Source organism: Amblyomma maculatum, chromosome 3 (genome assembly GCF_055883805.1).
Source record: "Amblyomma maculatum isolate TAMU_Amacu chromosome 3, ASM5588380v1, whole genome shotgun sequence".
Taxonomy (NCBI): domain Eukaryota; kingdom Metazoa; phylum Arthropoda; class Arachnida; order Ixodida; family Ixodidae; genus Amblyomma; species Amblyomma maculatum.
The window spans coordinates 218,445,245-218,458,146 of record NC_139346.1 but is presented as its reverse complement, the minus strand read 5'-3'; the positions used below and the strand labels follow the sequence as shown (position 1 = coordinate 218,458,146).

At 47.4% G+C, this 12,902-nt stretch overlaps 1 protein-coding gene across 1 annotated transcript in view; it reads left to right on the top strand.

Moving 5' to 3' along the window:
• The first annotated feature begins 584 nt into the window (after positions 1 to 584).
• LOC146197725 (calpain-B-like) overlaps positions 585 to 12,902 on the top strand; it is a 37,732-nt gene continuing 25,414 nt past the window's right edge. Inside the window, exon 1 of the mRNA XM_084597229.1 lies at positions 585 to 891. Within this exon, the coding sequence (XP_084453355.1) occupies positions 607 to 891 (285 nt within the window). The 5' untranslated portion in view covers positions 585 to 606. The remainder of the gene's footprint in view (positions 892 to 12,902) is intronic.

Sequence of the window (12,902 nt, the reverse complement as noted above, 5' to 3'; positions counted from 1 at the left end):
ACAATTTCCGCCCTTACCTCTGCCTCCGTGATGGGGGCGTCAAGCGCCGCTTTGGGCGTGCCACCGTAGCTCGGGAGGGGGGAACGCTGGTTGTCTGCAACGTACGTTTTTACTAACTTATTCATAAACGCCGCATCGTCTCCTTCAACAGCTTGATCTCGCGCCATGCGCTCGCGGTGAACTGCTGCCGGAGCTCACCTTCTTCTTTACAAAACAAATAAATATTAAAAAAATACAGAAACATTACTGGGCGACGGCAATAGTAAAAAAAAAAAAGCAATTTGCGACTGAGCGCACTGCATTAATGATCAGTCGTCTTCGAATACAAGGTGTTAATTCTTTCGGTGATTACCCCTTGGTCAAGCGTTCGTATATGCCGGTCTATATCTGGACATTCAGAGGTTCTACCTCCGATGTTTTTTTTCTGGCTAAACAGCAAAAAAATGAAGTGGATGTGGAGGTAATAACCTAACAATAACAAGCTCGAATCAAACGATCGCCTTTCCCCAACAAACGTCCTTAATTAGCTCACCTAATGCCAAGCATTGTGTGCCTTTCTCACTACAGGCTGACCACACGGGGAGGAGGAGGTGGAGGGGGCGGAGGATGGGCTGCGGTCTGTCGTGCTCGGTGACGACCTGGCACCCCGAGGGCTCGGCGCACGAGCGCTTCCCGGGAGGCCGCAGCCCACGGGCGGTCCGCGTGTGGCCCATCCGCCCAGCGGCGCGGGTTGGTCCCGACGCCTCCGGGTACCGGTCATCGCAGGGCCTAGCTCAGGACAGCTGCTGCCACGCCGACGACACGGCCGCCCGGCCGGACTCGGCGTACGAGGCCAGTTCGGTGGCCTTCGAACTGCCGGACGTCCACTCGCTCCACCCGCTCAGGGTCACGGTGAGTTTCGAGGGCTTGGCAACGGCAGTGGGTAACTCACGAGTGTAATTGTAGTTGGACGCTACGTCACGAAAGCATGCGCAATTGATAGCTGATGTGACCGTCTGGTCAACGGCTCTGCTTTAATCAGTTGTATAATACAGGACCGCGCTTTTGTTTCTTTATGAGCATAAGGAGAGGATGCCATGCGATGAAAACAACAAAAGCAAAGCCGTGGTGGCTAACTCTTTGCGGACACTGCAGAATCCCTCCATATGAGTATAAGGAATCGAGGCGTAGAAATCAGAGAGAGAGAGAGAGAGAGAAGGGAGAGAGCTGCAGGTGCATACCACGCGTACTTTTGCAGCTCCACTGGTTGTTGAGTGCCGGTCTCGTCGGCTACATATCGATAGCGACGAAACGCAAAAAAGCTCCCATGTGCTGTGCAATGTATTATTTCTTGGTAAATGACTCCAGGTGGTCTAAATTTGCCCGGAGCACTTATTTTTCTCGCTCCGTTCATTTCTCATGCCGTGGTTGAGGTGTAAATTGAGAATTGAAGCAGTTACTGAAAAGCATTTATGGAAAGCATTTTTTGTAGGTCGGACAGGTTTATGCTGGGTAGTGTAATTTCATTACAACACGCCTTCACACTTCAGACGCCCCTGTGACGTGTTCCGCCGGTTCGCTACACCAGTAGCGAAAATTCATGAAAGGAAACGTTGCAGACTGGAAAGATTAGTGCAAATTTGATTTTGTAGTAACCATGTGCAGAAGAAGTAAATATCACATACAGGAGGGTGGGTAATGCTGACTAAGAAAATAGAGATAATGGGTACACATGAAACAAAACTACGGCAGAGAACAATATACTTATTGTGTCGGCTCTCTACCAGATCTGCTGAAAGCTTATTTCAAAATCATCGTTGCTTTTCAGCGGTTCTAGCTTATTTTGATTCACTCATTTCATTCTCTATATGGATGTTTAGGATCCATTCGGTTTTGAAATTTCTTGGATTGTGCTATTGTTCTCCACTTCGACGGTGAATTCATGTTCATCATCATCATCGTCATCATCATCATCATCAGCCTGACTAAACCCACTGCAGGGCGAAGGCCTCTCCCATATGTCTCCAATTAACTCGGTTCTGTGCTAGCTGCATCCACTTGAACCCTGCGAACTTCTTAACTTCATCCGCCCACCCAACTTTCTGCCGCCCCCTACTACGCTTTCCTTCCCTTGGAATCTAGTTTGTTACACTAAGCGACCATCGGTTATCCTCTCTTCGCACTACATGTCCTGCCCATTCCCATTTCTTCTTCTTAATTTCCACTACAATGTCTGTAACTTGAGTTATTTCTCTGACCCACTCTGCACGCTTCCTATCTCTTAATGCTACCCCTACCATTTTTCGTACTTTAGTCCTCTGGGTTGTCCTCAACTTAAGTAGAACTCTCTTGGTTAGCCACCACGTTTCAGCCCCATAGGTGAGCCCAGGTAAGATGCAATTCTGTTGTATACTTTCCTCTAGAGCGATACCGGTAAGCTGCTAGTCATATTCTGCGAGTGCTTGCCAAATGCGCTCCATCCCAATCTTATTCTTGTTGTTATTTTCTTTTCATGGTCCGGATCTGCGCTTATTACCTGTCCTAAGTAGACATATTCGCCTATTACTTCCAGTACTTCGCTACCTAATGTAAACTGCTGTTCTTTCCCGAGACTGTTCAACATTACCTTAGTCTTCTGCATATTGATTTTCAAGCCTACCTTTCTACCTTTCCTGTCTAGGTCACCAATAATTATTTGCAGTTCATCCCCCGAGTTGCTTAGCAAGGCAATGTCATCAGCAAATCGCAGATTACTGAGATTTCCCTAACTTCTCCCATTCCAAGTCTCTGAATACCTCCTCTAAGCAAGCTGTGAATAGTACTGGGAGATTGTGTCTCCTTGGCTAACACCTTTCTTTATGGGAATTTTGTTACTTTCTCTATGCAGAACTATGGTTGATGTGCAGCCACTATATATATCTTCCAGCACTTTCACGTACGGCTCGTCTACCCCCTGATTTCGCAATGCCTGCATCACCGCCGAGGTTCCAACTGAGTTAAATGCTTTTTCGTAATCAATGAATGCTAAGTATAAGGGCTGGTTATATTCCGTGCATTTTTCTATCACCTGATTGATGGTATGGATATCATCGATAGTAGAGTACCGTTTCCGAAAACCTGCTTGATCCTTTGCTTGACTGCAGTCTAAGGTTGTCCTGATTTCATTGCTAATATTGAATATATAGGATGTATTATTTATGTACCCGATTTTTGCAGTGTTTCTTTTTTTCCTGTATTCCTTTTTGCCCACTCCCCTCTGAAATGCCTGTACGGCCCTGAGGGTAAAGACAAATAAATAAATAAATATTAGCGATTACCTTAGTAAATACCTTATACGTAAGAGACAGAGCTGATTGGTCCGTAATTTTTAAGGTCCTTAGAGTCCCCTTTCTTGTGAATGAGGATAATGTTTGCATTCTTCCATGGTTCCGGTACCGTCGATGACACCAGGCACTGCGTATACAGGGTGGCCAGGTTTTCTAGCACGATATCCCCCCCGTCCTTCAGCAAATCTGTAGTTATCTGATCCTCTCCAGCTGATTTCCCCCTTTTCATAGTTTCTAGTGCTTTCTTCTCGTCCTTCGTCCCTGGTGGAACGTCTGACTGTTTTTCCCTACCGCCAGTCTCATTACGGTCCTGACTACTTTGGCTACTGTAGAGATCTTTATAGAACTCCTCGGCTACTTTGACTATATTTTCCATATTAGTGATGACGTTGCCCGCCTTGTCCTTTATCGCATACATCTGGTTTTTGCCTATGTTCAATTTTTTCTTTACCGCTTTAAGGCTTCCCCTGTTCTTTATAGCATGCTCAATTTTCTCCATGTTATACTTCCTTATATCGGCCACCTTGCGCTTATTGATTAACTTTGATATCTTGGCCAATTCGCTCTGGTCTGTTGGATTGGAAGCTTTTATACTCTGGCGTTTTTTAATCAAACCTTTTGTCTCTTTAGACAGCTTACCGGTATCCTCTCTAACTATCTTACCGCCCACTTCTACCGCACACTCAGTAATGATATCTCTGAAATTATGGTTCATTGCTTCTAGGGTAATGTCGCTATCCTCGGTTAGAGCTGAATATCTATTCTGTAGCGAGATCCCGAACTCTTCTGCCCTCCCCCTCACCGCTAATTCGTTGATGGGTTTCTTTCTTACTAATCTGTTGCGTTCCTTCTTCAGATTTAGGCTAATTCGGGACCTCACCATCCTGTGGTCACTGCATCGCACTTTCCCGATTACCTCTACATCTTGCATAATGGCGGGGGTTGAACACATTATGAAGTCAATTTCATTTTTAGTCTCCCCGTTAGGACTTTTCCATGTCCATTTCCGGTTCTTCCGTTTGTTGAAGAAGGTATATGATTCTTAAGTTACTGCGCTCTGCAAACTCAACTAGTAACTCCCCCCTGCTATTCCTATAACCAACGTCATTGTCAGCTACTGCCTGTTCTCCTGCCTGCTTTTTCCCTACCTTGGCATTGAAGTCGCCCATTAGTACAGTATACTGCGTCTTTACCATTCGCATTGCCGATTCTACATCTTCGTAGAAGCTTTCAACTGCCTGGTCATCATAACTACATGTAGGTGCATAGGCCTGTACAACCGTCATGTTCATACCTTAGTTTTATATTTAAACTTTCATCGAGGCGGATAGATTCAAATTGTGCCGCGGGTTTGTCTCGTGTGATCACTTGGTTTATTAGTTTTGACAAAGTGGCTCAACGAATGGAGGCTGATTCATTCAGTACATACTTTCATACTTTTATTTGCCATCGTTTTATTAGCGTTGGTTTTCGCTTCAAGCAGGATACAGCTCCCAAACAACTGTTCCGATTTAGAATGGGTGCGAAAATATTAAACACGGAATCACTTCTTAACAAAGCGGTTTGTAATGGAATTTCGAGGCGCGAATGAGCACAGTTGCAACGCTCCTTAGCCCTGTTGAATGCAACCTTTTCTTGCTTTGTGGATGGTTTGTCCAGCTTGCCATTGGGTTACTGCATGCGAATATGATGCAAACCACGGCGTCCTGTAGGCAGAACGTTTTCCGATGAAGTACCAGTTAAAATGTTTACGTTTGAAACCGTCCTCTGAACGGCTATCGTAGAAGACCGTACCCATGTGTGCGCCCTTTAGCGTGGGTTAGGTCCAACCCACTTTCTACGAACAAGTTTTTTTAGGGCGAAAGCCTTTAATGACTCATGCTCGTGCGTGGCCACGATCGTGTCCGTCAGTCCGCCCGTCCGTCCATAACGCTGTCGTTACGTGGGATGCGGTAGCTGGCAGCTGGCGTGGCCGAGCACTAACTGGACGTAGGGCCTCCTGACATTACGTCTGGAGCTGCCAACTCGGACATCTTTTATTTGGAAGGGTGATGTCAGAATCAGCCTCCCGGGACCCTCGTACTCACGTTATTCCTAGGCCACGTAGGCACGTTCATATGGCTCTCTTATAAATCGAGGCCTTATATGTTGGCTGGCATAGTTTACGCTATAGCTAGCTTACGCCCTTAAAGACGGAGCTTAAGTTGCCCTAGTATCGTACAGCAGGCATCAGCGGCGTTTCAAATTGATTTACAGGAAAGAATTTACAGGAATTTTTACATTTAGAATCTTCTTCCTCCCCGGTCTGTGTTAAGAAAACTCAGTCCGGGCAGATGTAGTTACCGGCTTGTAATCGCCTCCAGATGCGGGCTTCATTGTTACTGAGAGGCCGATCTGGGGGAGGGTAGACTTTTCGATCTATTGTTTGTGAAATTCAGTGATCTCATTGTATGTGATAGTGCAATCTATAATTCCTTTGCATTCGGGCTGTTCTACTACTGCCCGGTGGTAGAGATCTCGGGCCAGCAGGTGCGCATCTTCGTTGCCAGGGACAGACTCGTGTGCTGGCATCCATATGATGGATATGGTTCTGATAATGGGATTTGCGAGAAGAATATTTTTGGCCTCCTCTGAGATCCGTCCTTGTGGAAAATATGGGTAAATCACGTGACACAAACGCCACTGCTGACGTCGCACATGTTTAATGTATGCAAACACAAAGACAAGTAACCTTAAGGCCGACGACGTCATAGAAACCACCGACCAGTAAATGCCAGGTCATTTCATGTGCCAACTCCCTCCGCCTGCCTCAAAGGTCGAAGAACGCACATCTGGCCTTTCTGATCCGCCCCGCGAAGTAGTGCTTCCGCACAAGTGCTTTCGAGCTTCGCCCACCAAGAACTCTGCGTGTTTAGGTGAGCATAGGTTTCAGCAATGAACCGCTTTTTTATTTGACATAACAATGCAGCTCACTGAATTCTGTTCACTCACGGAGCCAAGCAACAAAGAAAAAACAAAAAAGTGGATGTCCGCTGTCATGCTCTCATGAAGCCCAGGGTCAGGACACCATGCCCCATGAACGCTCAAACTCTACACTTTGCAGCCGTTTTGTTTCTCACATCCAACTTAACCGTATGTGCGGGTCATTTTTCTGCAATGGGTCTACGGAAAGATACTTCGTTACCGATACAGGGCTTCGGCGATATACGGAAACTTCAGCCCGAGGCATATGGGCGTGTAGTGCGTAGCTTGGTGATCGTCCCTGAACCGGTTTCGCAATGCGGCGCAGCCCTGTTTGAGGCCACTGTCACGGTCCTGCGGTCACCCCCGTGTCACGCTTCGGCTGTGTGTGTATGTGGCGTCGAGGAGCGCGTGGTAAAAGTGGGAAAAAGGTTGGCTGGATCGAGCATGTTGGGCTGCCGATCACGTCCGCGTGGCCCGTTGGCCTGACTCTTACAAGGACATTCATTACTCTCGGGCAGCAGACGACCGGTTCTGACAGCTCTCATCAGCACGGGGGATCACATTGTGCTGGAAGTGATGGAGAAGACCACGATACAACTGACTCGATTCGTTGATGCCCGGTCTTTGTAATGCATCAACGTTTATAGGTCACCAGGTCGGTGGATGCATGCCCTCCTTTGTTGAGGGCAGAAACAGTTTAACAATGAACTCTAAACCCTATCATGAAGTCAGCCTTTACTGCCTGACTGCCTCTCAAGGAAGAAAATGCGCAGGTTTCTTGAAATGAAAGAATTGGTGGGAAGAAAAAAAAGCGCACCTATACCCTCGCCCACCGCTTTGTGGAGTTTTCTACGTTACTAGTGATTACTACTTAGTAATGACTCTCAAAGGGATGAGTATTTTACTTCACCCGCAATGAATGGCTGAGCCTTGAATGTCATGCTTACTGACAATATTACTCGGGGCGTGAATGCAACAAAATATCCAGCGCACAACGACACTTACCTGAACTATATTCCGAACCATTCTGGTCCGAACATAGCAAGGAAAAACTTGGCGTAAAAACGAAGGAGAAAAGAATGAAGAGAAAAATTACACGACTGCGCTTAAGTCTTCTTAAGAGCGCAAATGGCGAAAACCACTTTACAGGACGGTTTCAATAACTGCCTTGGCATTACATCCCTACTATCATACTATCATACTCAAAACTATTGGTGCTGTCGTCACTGTCATCGATACTATCATCATTATCACCAATTTACTACATCATCGTTGTCATCGCTACTGTTATCCTCGAGCTAGACAAGCACAATTAAGATCGGTTTACTTTGGTCTTGGTGTGACTACCTATAGTGGTCTGTTCGCTAGACTGTGGATCGGAGGGACAGTGGTTTCACTCCCGGCGGAGACATATTTTTCAAGGCAAAAGCCTTTAATGCCTCATCGTTGTCGACAGAAGGTAGTCAGCAGAGGTGGCACGCTTTCGAGAGCGAGAGTTAAAAATAAATTAATAAACCTTCTCTCCACCGGGAATCGAACATCCATCCCTTGGATCCCCAGCCCAGCGCTTTACCAACTGTGCCACGCCTCAGATTTTTTTTTCAGCATGGTATTTATTACATGCTTTTAAATTCAGCGTAGAGCTATATACGTTATTGACAGAGTAGTCAGCCTGTAGGCGAAAAGTCCAATTGAAACATGCAACACAACACCACACAACTAGAATACGACTTAGCACAACTTCACTAAAACGGTGGCAAAGAAAGACAACACATCAACAATGGCAGCCAGTTCGGTTGATAGTCACTATCTTCGTAAGTGTCTCTAAGCAGGTGCACCATCTGTCCGAAATGAGTAGCGGGGAGACGAGAGGCTTAGCATTCCGACCCAACATACGCGTTTTCCTCAGGGTATGCAGTCCAAGGAGGAAAATCATGTCAAAGGGTTCGTGGTCATGTTCGGTGGTTATCAAGTAACGCACACTGTGGGAATTCAAAATAAAGTATTTCTTCAATGTTCTTTGCAGAACGTTCCAAAATAATATTGCATCTTTGCAGGCACTAAAACAGTGTTCGATGGTTTCAGGTGTATCACATAACCGACAGTTAACTGAAGAAACGAAAATATTTTTTTTTTCTGAAACCACACTTTAACAGGCAAAACCTCGGCATGATTAACACATCATGCCCCATGCAATTAAAATAGAGTGAACGATATAAGGGAGGCGGGAACAACATAGAATATCCATAAATGTGGCGCAACAAACACAAACACAAGTGAAGAGACATTCTTGGTATAAATTGTTTCGTGAAACAGAGAATAAGTACTCGTAAGAGAAGCGAGCTGCCAGAAAACGCACTGAATCGTAAACTTCTTTCATAACACCAAATATTAAGGGCCGATCGGTAAAATTGAAATTGACCACTAAGTTTGGAAGAAGGTTCACAAGGTTAGTTTGCAGGGATGCTCTGGTAATTGGATGGGAGCCATTACGGAAAAAGAAGAAACGAGCAACTAACTGTCTGACATAAAGATGTGTCAAACCTAGTCCGCCAGCAGAAACAGGCCTGAATAATTATCGCGCAGCATGGGCTCAAAACTGCACGACCACATGAACGTCGCAAACGTTCGGTGAAAGCTTTGGATGTAATTCCTCGCGCAATGGAGTACCTGTAAAACATAATAAAGTTTTGTAGTCAGAAACATGTTACATGCCTGTGCTCGGCCAAAAATTGATAGGCGGTGCGGAACAAAAGTCTGAGCATAGCTTTGGAGTGCCTTGAACCGCTCTTTTCAGTAACGAACACTAAACTTGAATGTATGAAGGGGAACTCAAAGGTATTTAGGGGGAACACGAGACCATTCCATTCCAGCATAATGAGTCGGGATTGCTCCCCATGAACCGAACCACAGACCCGAACTTTTAGACTTATTCATTTGAGCGCCAGATACAATACCAAACTGCTCAATGGTGGTTATAATTTTGTCAATGCTGGGTTTGTCTGTGCAGAAAAACGTCAAATCGTCGGCGTACGCAAGCACTTTGACTTCATTACTGAAGGCAACATAACCACGGATATTGTGGTTTTGCAGTACACTCAAACAAAGTGGCTCTAGGTAGAGGGCAAAGAGTTGCGGTGACATAGGAGACAGCCTTGCTTCACGAATGATCGAATTAGCACAGGCTCTGAGAGGTGACCATTAACAATCAAGCGAGTGGAACAGTTGTCGCAACAAAGTTGCACCCCTTCTAGTACAGTTGATCCAACATTTGCACGCTCGGGAAGAGAAAATAGAAACGAATGCCGGACACGATCAAGTGCCTTAGCAAGGTCAATCTGGAGTAGAGCAAGCTGCTCATAAGAGCCAGAACAAGATTCGAGAATTGTACGTGCAATATGTATGTTATTTTGTATGGAGCGTCCCCTCAAGCCACACGTCTGATGAGGGCCAATGAGAATCGTCATGGCATACTGTAAACGATTTGATTGTACTTTCGCAAAAACTTTGTAGTCCACATCTGCCAACGTGATTGGCCTGTAGCCATCCACTGACAGCCATTTTTCTTTATCCGTACTCTTTGGAATTAAGACTGTGTGATTCATAGTAAAGGACTGAGGAAGGACCCCCACATCAAAACTTAAAGCGAAAATTTGCTGCAAGACAGAGCTCGGCAAAAATTTAAAAGTTTTGTAAAACTCGCAATGATATTGTCACGTAGTGGTGACGAGGTCGACGACACAAATGAAGGGTCGATGATTGCACTAAAGCAACTCTTTCTTTGGGCTGACTTGCGCCCGCAAAATAACTAAGCAACTCGGCGGCGGCGATAGAAAAAAACGTGCTCGTCGATCGTCGAACAAAGAATACCCATCCCACTCGGCAACGCTCAATTTAAAGGCTGCACAGAACAATCTAGATAACGTCGCAAGCAGCTACCAGCACGGGCTGGAACATTGTGGAAAGACACCCGAGTGGCTGGAACCTTCGAGACAGATCTCGGTGCATCTTGTGCTACAACAAAACTGATAAAGGTGTGACTCGCGGCATCGAGCATTAACAAACAAAGATTACGGAACTGATACGCGGTCCAGAATCAGAGTGATAAACCTGTATGCCGGCGGCTGTTAAAAAACAACAAATACTGTTTTGAAGGTTTCGCGGCATTACTCCCCCCTTAAAAAAAAAAAAAACATCGCCTCGATGTTCCAAAACAAAGCAACTTAAACATAAGCACTGCAAATTTTAAACACCACACATTCTTTAACGCGCGTAATATGGCGTCAGTCGTACAACATGTACAATTTCTGGGCGTGCGCGTCGCCGTTGTGATGCTGACATTCCGTCGGGAATGACTTCAAAGTCCAGTGGGCCGACGCGGCGAATGATTTTGCACGGCCCAAAGTATCGACGCAACAACTTTTCACTTAATTCGCGACGGCGAACAGGTGTCCAAACCCACACTTGGTCTCCTGGATTGTACTCTGCGTGGCGTCGTCGTAAATTGTATCGTCGGCTGTCGGTGCGCTTCCTCGTCGGGCTTCCTCTGCACGCTGCAGGTAGGCTGCGACGTCCGCTTCCACTCCGGTCTTGTTGTCGTCGATGTCGTCGTATGGAGCGGCGATGAAATGGTTGCGTCGTCTTTAGTGGTCGTCGGCGGCGGAGGATCTTCGTCTTTTCGCCGTTGAGCAACCTCATCTTCAAAGTTTGCTGCCTTTAGTTTCCCCTACGGGGGCTAGGAGACCGTCCTTGCACGTAACCGCGGCCCGGCGAAGCAAATAGGGCATTGTACGGTGGTGGGGAGCGTGACAGACGCCTTGGCGACGAGTGCTCTCCGCTGCGCAGGAAGTCGTTGATTTCCTGTGTTCGCTCGCCGGGACGGGGTCGTGGGGCGTCGACAGCGAAACCACGGAGGCCGATCCGCCTGTACGGGCAGTTACGGAGGATGTGTCCTGCCTCACCACAATGGAAGCAGAGCGGTCGGTTGTTTGCTGTCCTCCAGGCGTCGCACTTTCTGGGGCTTGGGGGTCGTTGGTAGGCTTGGCGGGCGGGGACCAAGGGGCGGCTTTCGGAAGCAGGGTGGTAGCGACGAGAGCTTGGGAGGTCGCGTCGGGGTGCAGGACGACATAATGCAGCTGCATAGTCCATCGCTGCTGATTCATGCTCTGGAGCCGTCGGAGGCTTTAGGAACGCCGAGCGCCTGCTGAACTTCGTCACGGACGACGTCCGCGAGCGTCGCCACCTGCGGTTGTTGCGATGATGGCATCAGTCGGCGGAGCTCCTCTCGCACGATCTCCCGGATGAGGTCCCGAAGGTTCTCTCCGCTTGTAGATGCGCTGGGGTAGTGGATTGAGCAGTCCGGCTGAAGTGGTCGCTCGTAGTGGCGCGTTCGGGTGGCCAACGTCTTCTCAATAGTAGACGCCTCCGTTTCAAATTCCGCCACAGTTCTTGGCGGATTTCGCACAAGACCCGCAAAGAGCGACTCTTTAACGCCTCGCAATAGAAGTTTGACTTGCTCACCTTCGGTCATATTAGGGTCGGCGCGGCGAAAGAGGCGCTTCATCTCCTCAACATACGCCAAGACAGGCTCGTTAGGGAGTTGAAGTCTTTACTGAAGGAGGGCCTGGGCTCTTTCCTTTCGGACGGCGCTTGAAAAGGCAGTCAGAAACGCTTCCTTGAAAGTCTCCCAATCCTTCATATTTGCCTCATGATTTTCGAACCAAACTTGGGCATGTCCTTGAAGAACAAAGTAGACTTGCCTAAGTTTCTCGGCGTCATTCCAGCCATTGAATTCTGCCACAAGGTCGAAAAGGTCCATCCAGTCTCCAGCATCTTCATCTTCATCCGGTCGTCCATGGAAGCAGGGGGGCTCACGGTGCTGTAGGCTGGGCCATTGTCAGCGTCGATGCCTTCCGAGATCGAGTGGGGTCAGGCAGCAGACCGTGTTCGGGTTGTAGGCCTTGAAGTCGGCGGCTGGCTCGGTGACCTGTAGGAAGGTCTTCCAGGGCGACAGGAACACGGCTTGGGTCTTCGCTTGAAGGAACAAAGCCAGCACCTCCACCAGATGTCACGTAGTGGTGACGAGGTCGACGACACAAATGAAGGGTCGATGATTGCACTAAAGCAACTCTTTCTTTGGGCTGACTTGCGCCCGCAAAATAACTAAGCAACTCGGCGGCGGCGATAGAAACAAACGTGCTCGTCGATCGTCGAACAAAGAATACCCATCCCACTCGGCAACGCTCAATTTAAAGGCTGCACAGAACAATCTAGATAACGTCGCAAGCAGCTACCAGCACGGGCTGGAACATTGTGGAAAGACACCCGAGTGGCCGGAACCTTCGAGACAGATCTCGGTGCATCTTGTGCTACAACAAAACTGATAAAGGTGTGACTCGCGGCATTGAGCATTAACAAACAAAGATTACGGAACTGATACGCGGTCCAGAATCAGAGTGATAAGCCTGTATGCCGGCGGCTGTTAAAAAACAACAAATACTGTTTTGAAGGTTTCGCGACAATATGCCAGATATACCATCAAGGCCAGGTGTTTTAGAGAGGGGTAATTGGTCAATTGCGTGTTCTATTTCTTCCGACGTGAAAGGACCATTGATAAGAGCACAGTCATTATCT